Raw genomic sequence first — 19,139 nt, 5'->3', positions numbered from 1 at the left:
ATGATAATATTCCAAAAAAAATCTGAGTGAAGAAGAAGAAGAAGAAGAAGAAGAGTAATAGCAAACCCTTGTGATAATAAGTGCCAGGTGTGTAGTATGTGCTGCTATTAAAGTAAATGATGTTCAATTATTTAATTTATAATTCTGGTTTCATGATAGTCCTTTAAAGGAAGTGCTATTTTGATGTTCATCTTTACATGTGAAGAAACAGATAAAGAGAGATTAGCTGATTCTCCAGGGTCACTCAGCTGATTTGGTGGTGGAAATTGGCTTTGGAACCAAGCAGTCTGGCATCGTAGTCTTAGTTCCTAACCATTGCACTATACTGCCTCTCCAAAGGGTGAAAGAACATATCCAGGAAAAAGCAAAATGCCAGAAATGAAAGAATACTGAGACACAGTGTTAAGAAACACTAAGATTTTTTTAAAGCCCTAGAAACATAGGCTTGGAAGGCCCAAAATGGAAACACTAAGACAGCCGAACACCCCAGATCTGGACAGTAATGACAGTCCATCTTTCAGGGTCCTAGAGGGAGTTAATCTGAAACCTGAGATGAGTATTTCTAAAGTGAAAATTAGTAATTTATTAATAATAACTTATTAATATTTATATGTAGTTTATATGTACTGATCAAATTTGTATACATTCGGCTGAAATTATATCAACTTATAATGTTCATCCAATACTCTTGATGGGCTGGTGATGATAATCAAGGACCTTGTAAACTACATAATGTAAATAAATTCACATATCAAATAGCCACTGGTTTCCAGGACTGACCAAACTTGGACACAAGAACAGGGTGATGAACAAATTTAATTAAATACTGTCATAAATGTTATACATACTTACTTGTAATTATATATTGTAATTGTATATTGTAATTATATATTGTAATTATATATTGGCACCACAACCGTGACTATAATTTATATAATGCTATGATGCTATTATAAACCCTTAATAATTAGGCATCTTTATTATAATATTATTTGGTGCTAAAATGGAAAAATAGTGGTATCAGATGGAAAAAAATGCATTCCTTATTCAATAAATTAAATCTTTTAAAGTATTCAATCAATGGAGGAAAAACTGCAAAAAAAAAAAAAAGAATCTCAATGGTGAGAACACTCATCTTTAGGACAAAAACATAAACATAGGTTGCATTAATTTACTTTTTATTGATTGCCATAGTACACTGTGGTCATAATGATGGTATTGTATATGCTTGGGCCTTCGATAAAATAGTTTTTAACATGTAGACTATTCTGTTTTGTTTCCATCTGATTACAGTTACGAACTGAGAATTAGGGGATGAATGAAGTATTTAGTACTGGTTTATTGTAATTGTTAATAACTATTGTAATCTACAATATATTTTATTCTTTCTTTTTTAATTTCCCTGCACTGTTTCTCATTAACATTGGCTAACAGTTTATTTATCTTCATAAAACAGCATCATAAATATAAAGAAATGTTTAAAATACTGCTATTAATCTGTACTGGTGCTATTATTGTTTTGTATTTGATTTTATAGCTTTATTGTTTCTTTTAAAATCCTTGCAATTTCATATATATATAATTTTTTATTACCAAAAAAGTGCTGGTAGAAATTTCTGTATTTACCAAATTTTGATTTGATTTAGAGACTTTTTCATTATTGTTCTATATCATCAAACCAGAGTGACCTGGTTAATAATTCACAGTTTGTTTTTTATAAAGTGCCTAAAACATATTTATCCTTTGAAAAAGTAATATTCCCTATGGGAAAACATTATTTTGAAATATACCTCTTTAGTAAATTAGAACGATGTTATTTTTTCTTATTTAGTTTATTTTATGATAGATACAGATTTCTAGATATAAGCAAATGCTGTAATAAACTGCAGTGTCCCCTTTATCTGAGTAATTGTCTGATTTTAGAAGTTTGTGCATTCTGTTAATGAACTACACATAGCTGGCTAGCTGGTTTGTACTTGAACTTACCATCCACTTATGGTTCCATAACCCTGGATTGTCAACAGGAGGAAGCAGATATATACTTGTAGTATATATCTGTGGTTAACCTCTAACAAAACCTCTAAACAAAATCTTTCTCTGCAAAATTGTAGATTTTGGAAAAGAAGAAAGTTTTGGTAAATAGAATATCCAAAAACCAGATCAATAAATTCAATAAATTAATCTCCTCATGCTGAGAATTAGACATAAATTTAGTTCTTTAACATTATGGATTTTATTGTCTTGGGGAACTGTGGCTATTATGGAAAAAACACTGGGTTGAAGTAAAGGAAGCTGAAAGTAGTGAGGAACTCCAATGGTGAAAATTGCTAAACGATTCAGTAACGTCTTTTCTAAAGGAAAAATTGTGATCTGTTAGTTTAGTATGAACTGGAAAAACTTGTATAAGAAGTTTTCCTACTTCATGCAAGTCTTCCAAGATGATAAAAGCCAGTATTTTGGAGAAACTAAAAGGTCTTTATAGAAAAATAAATAATGAGTCAAGAATTAAGAGCACTTGACTTCTAAATCGTAGTATTGACACAGTCTTGCCGAACAGTTTTGAAATGCTGATACATTAAAAATCTAGTTTTCATTTGCAGTTTGTAAATTTATTGTTTCACAGTTTTTAACAGCATACTCCTCTGTCCCCAGACAACCTAATTTTCGTAAACTTTAACATGAAATTATATGATATTATAAAAGTTTTGCTCATTGTTAACAAGTTGACCCAATGATGTTCTTTAATGGATTTCCCTTTCATACAGGCAAGTAAATAGGACCAAATGTGTAAGTCTTTGCACTAAGTGAAAGATATTGTTGAGTAATTTTATGTGAAAATGTATATTTTATATTACATTAGTTTTGTATCTTCTATTCAGGGTGACAGCTGTATCAGAGTTCTTTTCAAGCTATTATTTGTATAGCTCTTATAGTGAAACCTTACCCTAAGGTGTTCAGCATTATCTACTTTGGTTTACATTCTCTAATGCAATAATTTAATTGCCAGTATGAACTTAGAAACAATATAATTCTTTGAAAAAATAATCAAATTATAATATATATTTATTTGTAGATTTGCTAAATTTATTTAGACTTGCATACCTAACACTTATATAAAACAAGATTGGTTCTTGTTTTGAACACCTATCCCTTCTCATTAAAGAGCTACCAGCATCTCTCTGGATAGAAGATCCAAGGCAAATGCTTGGTTCTGGTCATGTTTATCTTTCTGACTTGTCCTCTCTCCTTTGCCAAGATTCTATTCTCAAAGGCCTCTTTGTCCTCAATATGCTGGCTATTATCTTCTCTACTTAGAAGCACACTGGTTTTAGGGATTCTTAGACTCGCCCTGTGACTGATTCATTGTTCAGTTTGTGTATTGCAAGAGCTTACTCAGCTAACTACAAAGAGTCCCTTGTCACTGCCCTTGGTTCTTATTTTTCTCTCATCAGCACTACTTTGCTGTAATCTATAGTGAGTAAAGTCCTGAACTTCTGTTTAATGACTCCTGAACTACCACACCACCCATTAGTCTCTGAATTCCTCCTTTGTGGTGGGTGGCTTTATACACACACATAGACACACATGTTAATATTTATGTTTTGTTTGTATGTACTTGAACCCCCATGCCTGTGATTTCAAAGCTTTATAGCTTTCCAACAGTGATATTGGGGTGGGGGGAAGCTCTTCCTTTCCCTAAGAAATAAAGACAAATACTTTCTACATGTTATTTTTCTGTTCCTATTTCAAACCTCAAAATGCTTCAACTTAGATCAAAAGTCTTTGGCACCACTCCTTTGTGAAAATTATTTCCCATAAAGTTTTGCTTAAAATGGGCTAATGGAGGGAAGGAAGCAATATTAAAAGGCAGTTACGCAAAAGTAATTGTTTGCTTAGGCCTTAATTAGTAGTTGATTATTTAGGCAGAAGATATGTATTTTCTGATAGAAAGAGATAAGTGATAGTGTATAAACATCACAGGATATTGGCCACTCTTGCCACCGTTTGTTTAGATTAGCCATATTCAGAACTGCTGAGTGACCCGACTTAGGGAAATTACCAAGATAGATTATATTAGATTAATTGCACCAAATAGATTAAACAGCTCAGTGTATCTGATAGTTCTTACTTTTCCAGTACAAAACAAATGACAGGTTATTTCTCACAGGGAAAATAACCATCAATATTTGTGTCATATCAGGTTGCTAACAGATATGAATAGTAATGCTCCAGAAAAATAAACTTATGTTTTATTTCAATATATTTAATGTGTTCATTTTGTTAAATGCTATAACTCTCTAAATTTCTGACATAAGTATATACAGTTCTGTTAATAACCTGCTGAAGACATAATAAAATTTTTGGAATATTCAGCCAGATGAATGGATATTTTCATAGAGCGCTAGGAGTGTTTTATATACTTGTATTGTGCATCTATGTTTTTGATGCTTTTTAAACATCATAAGTATTTGGGTACCCCACCCACCAGCATTCTAATTAGGAATAGGAAGCAAATAATGGGAAGCCAGGAGAATGTGGGAAGCATTTAAGTGTGAACTTGCCTTAAGGGCAAAAAAATTGTCAGAGCCTGGTTGTTCAAGAAGTGCTGTCAAGGCCAAGTAAAGTAGAAGAAAAAAGGACCTAGCCTCCTGAGGATTTGGGGGCCCTGAGCAACCAAGCAGACAGCTTGTATTATCAGTTGGCATTGGCATATTGTGCTGCTCTTTGGACACCAGTATCTTGGGTAACCAAGAAGATGGAGGATGGGGACCAATAGTAAGTGAATATTATAGCCAGGCAAGCCTTTACTCTGTGTGATGTCATGGGCCCACCCTCCATCCTTTTGGGTACCTCCTGGATACTTTAGTATGTTGACCACTTTCTTCCTGAAATTTGATATCAAAATGGTGAATGAGATAATAGGACTTAAGGATAAATCCCTTATCTTACAGCTGAAATATCCAAGGCCTGAGCAATAAATACAATGAAATACCCAAAGACATGTGGTGTTATCAGCCTTCTTAGGTTCATCCCTCCTTCCTAGATGCCATCAATCACTTATGATTCTTTCATATAATAGTGAAGTCCTAATCTCACAGCAACCTAGAATGAGCAATGAAAGAGGTTGCCTTTCCAGTGTTCATCTCCTCCACACATAGCCCCTGTGAGGGGGACCATACTAGTACACAGAATGAAGGCTGTGTGTGCTATGAGAGGCTCAAAAGCATAGGTGTATTTAGTCATACTGAATAGGTAAGGATAGATCCAAGAGCTTGTTAGTGAATCAGCATCTCTGGAGATTCTGATTCAGGGCCAATAAGTCTGTAGTTTCAAAACCTCTCCAAGTGTTTCTGATGTAGAGTTAGGTGGGAAAACAACCATAAGATGTGTGGAGGTTCCACATTCTACCCCAGACTTGCTGCACACTGTATTGAAACCTGTGACTTAAAGGCTTAAAATAAGCACAATCTCAGATAAGTTGAAGGCCTTTGGTTTCCATCAAAGCAAACTCCACAAACTTGTCAATCTCTATCAATCACAAGGGTATCTCAAAATCTCTGGCCTCTTAGTTGAGGATTTTCAAATTAAGCATAGCGTAGGCCCAATAGAATAATCCTAGCACAGCAGGTGTTTCTTGTGTGCCTCCTGGGCACACAAGTGTCTAGGCACTGGGGATACGGCGGACAAGACTGACAAGTTATCCAGCTTAGCAGTGGTTATATTTCAGTGGGAAGAATCAGAGAAGAAACAAGCATGCAAATAAATCAATTAGATAATGCTAATTGTGGCATAATTACTGTGAAGAAAGTAAAGGACGATAGTGGAGGGAGTTTGCTCCTTTGTACAGGATGGTCAAGAAAGACCTTACTGAGCATGTGACGTGTATGTGAGACTTTATGGATGAAAGGAAGGTAGCCTATGAAAATTCGAGGAAGAAAATACCTCCATTTTTTCCATTATGTTTTATTTTGAGTTACTGTTTTGTTGGGCTTTGAATTTTTCTATGATTATATGCACGTCATTTTCCTTTACTGAACATTATGATAGGTGGTCTTTCTATAGCAGACCTATGGCTATTCTAAGGTAAAGTCAGTGACAGTGTGATGATATGTGTAGCTAGATTTCAGGGTATTTTGTTTTCCCTGCAGAGTTTACAGCAATTACTTTTTTCTATTTTATATCATCAAGCCAAAATCCAATTATTGCAGTGATATTGTAAATCATTGAGATTATCTCTTATCACAAAGTTATTATAGACCAGGAAGAAGACATTAATTTTGTTTTTGTAAAACTAAATTCATGATAATGTACTTCTATACTTAAGCAAAAGAAAAAATATCCTTATAATGTTTGCATTGTCTAGAGACATTTTTTTTCGTTCTGGCTGCCAGATTATGCTTCAGTTGTATGTTAGTGGCTATAACTGCTTAATGCCTAACCCGCAGTTTACAACCTAAATTAATGTCTTGGTATTTATGTCATTTACATATACAGAGGTAAAAATCAATTATCCTTGAATCTTCAGACATGGCCAGGAATTAAAATGGAAGAGTAAAAAAGATACAAGAAGCTAGAAGGGGAGAGAAAGGAAGAAGATGCTTTAGAATGTCTCCAGAATGCCTTCCACTCCTTATTCCCCCCACCTCCAAGCACCAGAGTTCTATTCTCTCTGGGACCTTGACATTTTAAATACAGCCATTTTGAAATGCCATTTTGATACAGCATCTGTTAAATTCTTATTAGACTCCAGAAACTCTTCTAAGCTTGTTACGATATTAACACATTTAATTCTTACAATAGCCCAATAATGTAAGGTACCAGTATCACCCCCATTTCATAGATAAATACATTTGAAGCTCAGAGAAGTTGAGTAAATTGTCCAAGTTCACTCAGATAGTAAGTAATACAGCAAGGGTTGGAGCCTCAGTAGTGTGGATCCAGAGACTAGGCCTTTAAATGATACCCCACACCGCCTCTAATGCCTTTGATTAACCATTTTGTCTTGGGGATGTTTTAATAACAGCCTAAAATATGACTGTTAAACTTGCCATAGAGATTCCAAATAATGTCTGAAGCCTATGTCTTAGCCCCTCACTTGGCTTCCTGTTGTCCCTGAGCTTAACTTACAAATGTTTGACCCTCACCTCTCTGTTAGGCAGCAAGGAGAGGGAGAGAGCCAGTAGCAAGACATGGGCTATACAAAGTGTCAGCGTCACACCCATTGACATGTGAAGGGCTGCATAAAATTAGTTGCAAGGAAATGTCTTGCTTCATAATTTGTTTCCTTGAAGTTCCTTCCTTCAACTTCCAAACCTAATGGAGGGCACGTGAAGGCATGGTTTCCAGCCATATATTTTCTGTTTTGTAATTTTTGGTTTGAAACATGTCATATGTATGACAGATATAAAGTTTCCTACAATTTGAGAGAAAGTGGTGCTTGTGCTAAGTAATCCATACCAACTATAATTTCAATAGATACATAGGTAGAAGAGTAATTATATTATTACTTGTTAGCTAATAAGCTTTATCCTTGCCTATTTAAAAATTTGGTAACAAAAATGTGCTAATTAAGTTTTTAAGATGGATATTTTTAAAATTATTATGCTCATATCTTATTATATATACACACATATATAAAATATATAAAAGTTTTAAGAAGTGTTTTACTATTTATGTTAGTTTTTACAGCTCCAATTATAGCTGTGGAAGTCCCCAGAGCAGGTACTGGCATACATGCCTGGCAATGCTTGGACCATCCCATCCAGTGTTCTCTATTTATTCCCCCTTGGTTTAGATATCACATATGATTACAAGAAAGCACATATGTCTCTCACAAACCAACTTCTCAATGCCTCAGAATATGGATTTATTTGCTCAGCTCTAAGAATAAAAACATTATTTATAAACTATGTTTTAAAACATATTTTTTCAAAAACGGAAGAATATGTTTCTGGTGTTTCTACTGTGTATCTCATGCTCAAGAGAGGGGAGAAGCTATATGATTGGAGTCTACCAAAGGAATGCATTAGTTGTTAAAGATCCTTGTTATTTACAGCCATTTTGTTAGTATTTAAGATTACCAAGTGCAGACATTCTAAAATGGAATCCACCTGTACCTACTTCATGCTTATAGTGCTGTGGGTTCTTAGTAGCTAATTCTTGACAGTAAAGACAGGAATTTATAGCATGTAACCTTTTTATTTCATTGTTGTATAATTATTTCATCATTGAACCCACTTGACTCTTTTTTTCTATGATCTTTTGTCAAGTAAGGAAATAAAATTTAAAACATTTTAATAACTTGCTTGTAATTGCAGGATATAATGTGTTAAGATCTACTTTTGGCTTCCTGATTTCTTATTCACGAATGCATTCATTCTGTGTAACTCTTAGTGTTGCAGAAGCAGCCACATCATGTTCACCATTCAAGCACAAAATTTTTAAAATATTACACAATATATATACACATACACACATATATATTAGTATAAATACATAAAAATATCAAAGATACCATAATGTGGTGGCTGACAGGAAAAGCTTTGGATCAGGTGAATCTGAATTTAAGCCCTGGGTCATTTATTTTTAGGAGTGACCCTACCAAGCCACATAACCTCTCTAAGCTATATTATTTCATTATCTGTATAACAGAGATAAAAATATTATTTTTAGAGTTCTGAAAGTAGAAACGAAATAAGTATTAAATAAGTGAGTTTTTAAAAGAGACAAAATAGCTCTTCCAAGAAAGTTGGTTTAAAAGAGAAAGTGAGAATGTTAAGAAATACCAATTCCCAGTAATTTTTTTGTATTATGTGTCACAGCTTTTAATAATTGTAGTTTTTTTCACTTTAACATTTTGTAAAAATGCTCCTTTATAATTTAAGTTTAATTGGAGGTTTTTTTTTTTTTTTTTTTTTTTTTTGCCTTAGTGGTACGTAAACTAATGATGTGTCTTACAATGGATAACATTCTAGATTCAGTGAAATGCAGGTTTTATGATACATATCTACATTTCTTTCTCTTCAGGAGGCAGTAATGTGTAGTGGCCATGTATTCAGACCTCAGTTGTACATAGATTATGCCAAATTCCTGAACCATTCTTTGGTGTCATCTTTTACCTGCAAAATGAAAACATATCTCATGGCATTTTTAGGGTTACATTAAAAAATGTGTGTAAACATCCTGGCAGCATCTCATAAAGAATTTTTAAGTGCACAATGATAGCCATTATTGTTATTATTCTCTTCTTCTTCTTTTTTTTTTTTTTTTTAGTTAATCTATATACTAGTGGACTCAGACATTAGAGCCAAGTTTGCCACTAATTAAATTTGGAAACTTGAGCAAAATACTTAGCTTTTCTGTCGTACTTCTTGTTCTGCAAAAGAATGTTTTGGCTCAGATAAACTTGAAATTAATTCTGGCTCTAAAATTTTGTAATTTTATTATTTAATTCAAAGTCCTAACATAATATGACCATAAAATGAATTTTGTTTCTTTCAGTTTGTGGGGACATTCATGGACAATTCTTTGATTTGATGAAGCTCTTTGAAGTCGGGGGATCTCCTGCCAACACTCGCTACCTCTTCTTAGGGGACTATGTTGACAGAGGGTACTTCAGTATTGAAGTAAGTCTACATCATGTCTTCTTTGCTGTTCAGTTATGGATTAACAGTATCTCAAAAAATAAAAGCAGTAAATGTTATTGCCTTATGGAAACCTCTAACAATGAAATTTAATTCACTTAATTCATAGGATATTACATATTATATTTTCAGTTGATTCCCATGTGTTTTTTGTTTGTTTGTTTTTGAGACGGAGTCTCGCTCTGTCGCCCAGGCTGGAGTGCAGTGGCGTGATCTCTGCTAGTGAGCAGAACCTCTGCCTTCTGGGTTCAAGCCATTTTCCTGCCTCAGCCTCCTGAGTAGCTGGGATTACACGCGCCCACCACCATGCCCAGTTAATTTTTGTATTTTTAGTAGAGATGGAGTTTCACCATGTTGGCCAGGCTAATCTCAAACTCCTGACCTCAGATGATCCGCCCACCTCGGCCTGCCAAAGTGTTGGGATTACAGGCATGAGCCACCATGCCCGGCGTGATTCCCATATTTTTTAATAGAGATGCCAAAAAATGGTAAATAGTAAGATTTTGCCTTCTGTACATTTTATATATTTGCAAATTTTCAAAAATTACGTTTTGCTTTATAATAAATAATTCCATTTTCCATTGAAAGAACTAGTCAATGTTGATCAAATAAGCAGGAATGTATTTGCATGTTTATGCCTTATAATTGTGAGACAGTAACTTACCTTTGTAAATTGATAGCAAACTGCATGTGTCTCTGTCTGTGGTTGTGTATGTGTGAGTACACTTACAGCTGCTGTATTTTGTCTTTTTTGGCACCTGTCATCTAACTAGGGTAATTTGTCAAACTCATTAATTAAAACAAAACAGATAACCTTTGAATAGAGGTTCTTCCACAGCCTCCCATCTGCGTCTGCTTTAGGTAAGTAAAACTACATTCAAAATAAAGGCAGAGACCTTGTTTTATTCATATCTTTGTTCTTCCTGGTGCCTAACACGGTGTGTTAATAAATAATTTATTGAAAGAAATGGTTTGAAATTGAATAAGTTTTAAAGAATCAGACCTCATGTATAGTAGCTGACATAGGCTATCAAAAGAGATCATTAAAAAGGAAAATGATTATTCTTAATTAAAGAGAGAAATCAACATTATTGTCTCACACCAACATCATATATTCATAATAATCATAGAAAAACATTCTATATTTCAAAATTTTTATTTCAGTGTTTTATTTGCTAAAGGGATATTTAAGGTTGAAAAGCATGTCATCCTTAAACAGCTTTTGTTTATACAATTATATCAGTTTTATTTTTCGGTTATTTAATTCACCTTTAGTCACTGACTACACGCAGACACAGAAAAGTTTATGTAGACATATATGTATTTCCGCCAACATAATAATACCGTCTGCATTTAAAGATCACAGATTTCTTAATTATTCCTGGTGATGATGAGGGAAGAAGGAGTGGTGATGGTATATAAATCCCAAAAGAGAAGTTAAATTCTTGGTATTTCCTCCATTTGATAAATAAGTATGGTCAAGCATATAAAATGTATATGCACCATGAATCGGACTGTGAGGAATTTAAAGAAATGTAACATACATTCTTGCTCTCTGGAAACCTAAATCTACGTTGCAAAACAGAACCATAAAAATCTGCTTAGAATCAGAAGCCTGGAATATGTGATTATCCAGTGGTCAGTAATTTAAATGGATTATTAAAACCTTGTGATAAAGGAGATACAAAATAGTAAGTGTGATTGGATTAGAGAAAAGTGAAAGAATATTGAGAGCACACATGTTTTGGGAAGACTGAATCAAAGAACAAGTAAGTTTTAGCTAGGAAGGAAATTAAAGTGAGCAAAAGTACAGAGGAAGAAATTAGTGAACTCTGCTAACCTTGTTTTTTTGTTCTTCGGGCCAGCCTGACCAGCTTAACTGATGGAAAAGCAATTGAGTACTAATTTTGTAAGACCTTTATATCACATTAGGACTGGTGTCTGCCAGGATTAACAACAACAAAACAAAACCCCTACATAATGGTGGTTTAGACAAGATAGATATTTTTCTGTGTGTAAAAGCCCATAGACAGCAATCCAAGACTGGTGTGGCACAGCGTGGTGCCAGGGCCTAGGCTCCATCTGCTTTCTTGCTCTGATTTTCATGGCTTCATTCCACAGACAAACTAGTAACCCAAGATGGCTACATCAGCTTCAATCATCATTTCTCCACATAATATTCAACAAGGAGGAAAGGGAGAAAGAGAAGGGTATATCTTCTTGTTTAAGGATGTTTCCCAGAAATGGCCCAATTCCTTCAACTTGTATCCCTTGAGCCACAGTTTGCTGATATGGCCATAGGTGATTTCGTATGTGGCCAGGATTAAGGAAGACTGTGGTAGGCAATAAACAGCAATGGGAGGACAAGGATTTCTGCTCTTCTCCTTGAATTAGGGTTATATAGAATGTTTTCTTTCTTTCTTTCTTTCTCTTTCTTTCTTTCTTTCTTTCTTCTTTCTTTCTCTTTCTCTCTTTCTCTCTTTCTCTCTTTTAAATGAGACAGGGTCTCCCTCTGTCACCCAGGCTACAATGCATTAGCACAGTCATAGCTCACTGTAGCGTCATTCTCTGCAGTGGCACAGTCATAGCTCACTGCAGCTTCAATCTACTTGTCTCAAGTGATCCTCCCACCTCAGCCTCCCAAGTAGCTGGGACTACAGGCACACACCACCATGCCCAGTTAATTTTTCTTTTTAGTAGACACAGGGTCTTACGAAGTTCCCCAGGCTGGTCTCCATCTCCTTAGCTCCAGCAATTCTCCCACCCTGACCTCCCGAAGTGCTCAGGTTACAAAGTGTGCAAACCTGTATTCTGGCCTGGGTTATGTAGAATCTAAGTGAATATTTTAAAAATTATTTTAGTAACTCTTAAATTCATCTTATTCATTTAACATTTGTAGCACTCCTAATAAAGTTTTTCAGGATGAATGAAATAGGCATCCTACTTTCCTTGAAGCTTGCATTCTAAGTGAGGAAATCCCAAGACTATCATGTTGGAGTGATTATTTTTGTCAGTCAAATGATGTTGTGCTACGTTGGAAATTTTTTTTTATTATAACATTTGTGACTTTTCACAACTTCCTATCTTTCTAAAGGTAATCAAAGGTCACAACACTTGCTTATTAATTTTATAATAAAGTACAATACTACATCATGTGTGGCTTGAGTAACAGCTGGCATAGTTGGACTTTTCCTTCTTTGTGCCACCAACTCCATCTTTGGATAATATTCTTTAATCTTATTGTTCTTTATTTACCTTTTTTGTTTGTTTTTTGTTTTTTTTCTTGAAGAGTGCAGGCTTCTGAATCTCTGTCCTCAAACCACCTGAAATTTTCTAAACTTTTTCTAATTAGAGCATTTTAGAATTCTTTTTTTTTTTTTTTTTTTTTTTTTTTAAGTAAAGATGTTGCCGGGTGTGGTGGCTCAACCTGTAATCTCAGCACTTTGGGAGTCTGAGGCAAACAGATCACGAGGGCAAGAGATCCAGACCATCCTGGCCAACATGGTGAAACTCCATCTTTACTAAAAATACAAAAGTTAGCTGGGCATGGTGGCATGCGCCTGTAGTCCCAGCTACTCCGGAGGCTGAGGCAGGAGAATCGCTTGAACCCAGGAGGCGGAGGTTGCAGTGAGCCGAGATCATGCCACTGCACTCCAGCCTAGCGACAGAGCAAGACTCCATCTTAAAGAAAAAAAAAAAAAGGAAAAAAAAGAAAAAAAGACGTCAAGAAGCAGTTTACTAATTTGTTCCTCAGCAGATTTTTTTAAAGTCTACAATTAATCTAGATATTTGAACTATGAAATTTGCTATGTTTTGTTTAGTATGCTCCTTTTGAAATTCAAGCAAAGGATCAAACTGGATGTTGGTGACATATGAAGTGTAGGAATTATGGGGCATTTAAAAGTTCTAAGATGCATGTATTGGAGTCCTCATCTTCAAAAACAGCTCCTTAATTAAACTTCAAGAGTCTGAGACTACAACCCAGGGACTTGCCACATACATACAAAAATGACAAAATGACTCATATGTGAAATGTTCCATTTTGATTAGACTGTGACCTTTGAGAGGCTTTGGAATGGCTCATTGATATCGTATGTAAAATAGCATGGACATTTATATAAAATGTACCTACTGAAAATACTTTAAGGATTTTTTATTGTGGATTAAGGAAACTGACATTGTTAGCATGTTGTAAATGCTGTTGTTTCAATGGTTTGAATGACCTCATTTATTCTTGACAGTTTTGCAAGGAACATGTAAATACGTTCCTTTTATGAGTGCAGTAACTGAGGCTCGGGGGTCACACGTGGTAAATGGCAGTGCTGGGATTCAAAGCCTGTGTTCTTCCACTAACCCCAGGCCTTTGCCATAGTATATTCATTACATGTACCACAAAGCACCACGAAAAAAAAAAATCAATAATGCAGAAACTGGTACACACTATTATATTCACCCATGCATGAACAAACATACACACAGCCTTCTCCCTATCTATATAATCTGAAGATCAAAGCATTAGATATAAAATGTTCTCTGTGAGTATGATACTGTTGTTTTAAGAAAAATCCTAAAATAAGAGCTCAGTTTTCCAGCGTGTATTATCCTAACAGGCTTCAAAAGGATCTCAATTCATCTCAATAATTCAGGGCTCCACTGCAGGTATTCTCCTTTGGCTATCCTCTGGGCAAAGGGGAGCACTTCAGTTTAATTTTTACCAAGTCAGCTTTGAAGGATAATTTCAGATTTCAAACAGTCTCTGCTGGGTATATTTATAAGCACTAGGTAATGTGCTCTGGGCAGTACACAGAGCTCATTTTATGCATTACCCCCACCCCAGTCTTCTCCTTTTGCCAAAATTAGAAATCATTTCCCACAAAGTTAGCCCAAATAAGACAAGCAAGCTTTTGAGTAGTGATGAAAGAGGTAATTTTGTTTTGAGTAATAATTTGTCTTACACCAAATACTGCTCTTGCCGATGATTGCATTACAGTACCTAATCTCTTTGATCAAGCATATGTGTATATATAGGTCTGTGGCTGAGTGTGTTTCTCTGAGAACACAAGGAAAAACTTAGAATTGCAAACAGAGGCATGCACAGCTGTTTCCTTCTATTCACTTCCTCAAACTCCCTTTCTAGCCGTTTTGCACTACACTGCCTTGAGCTGGCTTCTCAACTTAGATCCAGATCTCAGCTCTAGGCCTCAAGCAAGTTTAAGTGTGAAGAGGTGTTGTGTTTATTAGCTGTGAATTCGTAGACCAGAATGAACCACAGCAAACCAGACAATGTTCCATGCTTCTGCCTGAGAATAACAAGCAAGTGGCACAACAAGAGATGTTAGGTGACAGAGTAATGCCACAGACATGAGGAAGAAATTGCCTGGCTGTCTCCCTGTAGCCAGTCGTCTATATAGTGCATTGCTCTTCCACTGCTGCCTGTCTACATGCTTGTCAGACCAGGCAAGTGATGTCTTAAAGGAGCTACATTTGATATTTCAGGAGTTTGGATCTTTTCCCAACTGATGCAAATCCTTTACTTAGTTTGATGATCGAGAGGCAGCACTTTTGATTGGAATGTTTCACAGTACGAGTAGTTACTTTAAAGAGCTGATTAATATGTACCTAAAGCTGTCCATTTTCTTTTTTACTTCCTTGCTTCCTCTTTTACATCCTTCTTTACTTCTCTATGCAATTTTCAAGACTACTTATCATTAAAAGCATAAATTACAAAGTAAATTATTGCACTATTATTATCAGTGAACCAATTAACAAAGAAAATTATACTCTTAGTGCTGCTTCATTGGGGAAGATAGGAGAAAATTAAACAGGAGAAAGCTATGTCTGTGGCAAAAATTAATTTTAAAAATAGAGGATGCTCCATCTTTCATATTGAGTAACCTAAACTAACCTTAAAGTGTAAATATTTGTTTAATTAAGAGTCAGAATAGAAAGACAATAGCGGTCCAGTTGAAGTGATTAGCTCACCTCATTTACATCTCACCATGCAGAAAAGGCCAGTGTAACACAGCCCTTTGTTTCTACCTTAACCAATTAATTCACTGAAAATTTGATTCAAGTTAGCCATCTGATACCACATAGACAAAAATAAACAATTAACTAATTGTATTTCACTGCTTTCATTGATTGTGATTTTTTTTTACAAGAGACTTCCCTTTTTTAAAAAACTATCAGGTTATGATTTGCTGAAGATCTTCAGTTCTTCAGAATGTTAGAGCTTTAGATGGTAAAATAGTTGCCGGCAAGACAGTGTTGTCCTTGGCAGCTCTCTCCCACCAGATGTTGAGGGAGAATGCTGGCAGGGCTCCACCTCCAGTCCACCCTTGCCCTTTCATTTACCATGCCACTTCGTCCATATTGGCTGCCTTTGTGGTTTTAGTCAATGTTTGGGAAGATATTTTATTCTTGTTACAGGGGAGAAGGAAATAAAATGTGAAAAGAAGACTTATTTTTAGGGTATTTTGAGCCAAGAATTTAGAAATTGAGTTATATTCTCTCTCTCTCTCTGTCTCTCTCTCTCTCTGCCTTCTATTTCTCATTCTGTCTCCCTGTTTCTCTCCCCTCCCTCTCTCCCTCCCTTCCTCCCTCCCTTCCTTCCTTCCTTCCTTCCTTTCTCTGCCTCCCTCCCTCCTTTCTTTCCTTCTTCATTTACAGAAAAGGAACTAATATTTCCTCAACTCCTGTCATATACTAGGTACTTTACATCCATTAAATAATCAGGGATATTACATGTATGTTGCATCATTTAAAAGGTGTAAATACATAGGATAGAAATATTTAGCATCGTGCATTTATATATCCCGCTTTGAGGTTTCAGTTATGAAAGAACTATGGTAATTAAGACTGGACGGGATAAAGCCACATGCTAATGTCAGAAAAAGGTCTTTAACAGATAGCAAAAAAAGAAAATGTGGGTCCTAGAATGTGATTCCTTTAGTGGTATTTGAGTGGGGTTACAAAGTTCCAGTTTAGATTTTAATTGGAGAGGTAGAACTTTGCCTTAAAACAAATTGTTACAGGCAAAACTAATCTAAAGAAGTCAGAATTATAATGACATTTCCAAAAGAATATTGACTAGGAGGAGGCTGAAAGGAGCCATCTGAATGCTGAAATGTAACTGGATCTGGGTAGTGGTTTCATGGGATTTGTGTAAAAATTAATTAATCTGTGATTTGAGTTATGGACGTTTCACTGGATATATTATACTTTTCTTAAAGAAAAAAAAAACTTTAAAAAAGTAGCCTAAGTGCCTTCAGAACATGTATTCTCTCCCCCAGCATATAAATGAAATATATTCAAAATAGCAATTTCAACATGCAAATGTATTTTTAAAGGAGTTTTCATATCCATTCATATTCCAAACTAGACATCCTAAATTAACGACCAATTTGGAAAAATACATGTATTACTTTCAGATTAAGGTATAGCCTTAGACATTTAAAATTGGGGACAGTCCTCCCATTGACATTAATAATAGTTTATGAATATCTTCCCTGAAATGTGAGACAAGCTTGAGTAATACAGACTTTTTTTATTGAAACATGTAAGTACAGCTATAAAACCCGATCTGTAGCAGAGACTCATTAAGCTACCGGAGTACTCACTGAGGTAACAGGAAACGTTACATACATCAACAGATCATGATGCTTTAAGGATCGCTTGTACAGGCCATTTGGTCAACTTTTCAGACGTATTAATATCATTAGTCACATGAACTTTAGCTAATAACTATAATCAGAAAGTGGTAATTAGAAACTTAAAGTAACATATAATTTAATGTCAACCTATTGTTTATTTCAATCATAATTACATAGAGATAATATCTTGCTTGAACAACAAAATAATAAACATTTGTTCTGATAATTAGTATTTTCTCCAAAACTTGGGCTGTATAGTCAAACATAATTAGTTCTCACTCATTTCATAAAGTATCATATAAGCTAAGAGAGATGATTACTCTTTACAAGTAGTACTACAAATAAATTGTCAGCAGCTTTTCCCTATAGATATTATCCAGGATATCTACTGTATTGGAAAGCCAATTATTAATGTATAAATCTCATTGATTTTGATTTCAGATTTTAGTAACCAGAATTAGACTTGTCTCAATATTTTTGTAGTTTTTATATCTTCTTAGCTTCACTTTGGGAATACAGGTTTTACGAGGATAAAAGGGCATACTTGTTTTTCAAAGCCTGATTTTCTGTTCCCTATGGATTCTTAACAAATGTCAGTTGACGATAACAAATTACTGATGTTAATACTTGAATATTCCAGTTGACTTAATGCTCATTCCAGGAAGGCTGTGTCAAATGTAGATGTATCCCCAAGTTGGTGAATGCATAATTGACCATCATTTTTACAGACTGCAATGCCCAAGTAACTAAGTTGAGAATTTTAAGGTATATCAAATGTATCCTGTAGCTTTTAGTACAATATGATTAATGATTAATAAGTAAAATAAAGTCACTTCTCTTTGTAAAGCTAATTATTTTTAAAAATCAGGTAACAGAAATGGAAAAATTGGAAAGATAATGTACGACAAAATGAGGAGGCAAAGCATTGACAAGCTCAGCCTAACTTGAACTGCGTCTGTATTTTCTATTACTTTTCCCCATCTCTAGCTCCCTGCCTTCTTCTCTCCCAACATCTTGTCTTTTCTGTCAGTGTCTTTGGTATATAAATCTGAAGTTTTTGATTTATGTATCTATTTAATTAAATTGAAGGTCAGGGAATCTCACTACACATAGCAGTATTTCTTCTCATCTTTTTAAACCAGTATATTTTTATTTCTAGTATATTTTAGTTAAGTTTCTTCCCTTCCATTTTTTTTTAAACTCCCACTCTCCTCAGGTCACATAATTCTCCTTCTGTTGACCATATGTAATCCATTGTTTTCTTGTGGTATATGATCCTCAGTGCCTGTATGTATGTTTTAGGTGTAGATGGACCTTGGCTTTTTACCAAAGTAATGTTTCCTATTTGATTGTCAATATCTTCTCTACTAAGTTCCAGCCTTTTGGGGGACTTTTGGTCATGGTAATACATTTTATTCATGTCTTTATGATATGTGAGCAATGAAATGCATAAGTATTAAGGAAAAATATTTATTTTTATATTATTTTTATTTTTCTCAGTGTGTGCTGTATTTGTGGGCCTTGAAAATTCTCTACCCCAAAACACTGTTTTTACTTCGTGGAAATCATGAATGTAGACATCTAACAGAGTATTTCACATTTAAACAAGAATGTAAGTATACTTCAACCTCCTTCCTTTAACACTATATGTGCTAAAAAGTAATTTTAATCAATAATAAGATACATACAATATAATCTATTGCCTCAAGTCAAAGACTTAAAGTGACACTCTTTCATATTATCCTATATTTCTTTCTAAGCATGGACATTTATGAGAATTCAGAATTTCTTTTTAAATTAGAACTTCTTTGTAAAGTGATTGAAGAATTTGAATTAAGATTTG

The 19,139-nt window shown here is 34.7% G+C and overlaps 1 protein-coding gene across 2 annotated transcripts in view; it reads left to right on the top strand.

Moving 5' to 3' along the window:
• PPP3CA (protein phosphatase 3 catalytic subunit alpha) overlaps positions 1-19,139 on the top strand; it is a 323,280-nt gene that overhangs the window by 228,358 nt on the left and 75,783 nt on the right. For both annotated transcript variants that reach the window (XM_003829946.6, XM_003829947.6), the window contains exons 3-4: positions 9,502-9,626; positions 18,797-18,908. In XM_003829946.6, the coding sequence (XP_003829994.1) occupies positions 9,502-9,626; positions 18,797-18,908 (237 nt within the window). The remainder of the gene's footprint in view (positions 1-9,501; positions 9,627-18,796; positions 18,909-19,139) is intronic.

Source organism: Pan paniscus, chromosome 3 (genome assembly GCF_029289425.2).
Source record: "Pan paniscus chromosome 3, NHGRI_mPanPan1-v2.0_pri, whole genome shotgun sequence".
NCBI classification, from domain to species: Eukaryota; Metazoa; Chordata; class Mammalia; order Primates; family Hominidae; genus Pan; species Pan paniscus.
The sequence above is the reverse complement of the archived record's forward strand: the minus strand, read 5'-3'. Positions and strand labels throughout refer to the sequence as shown.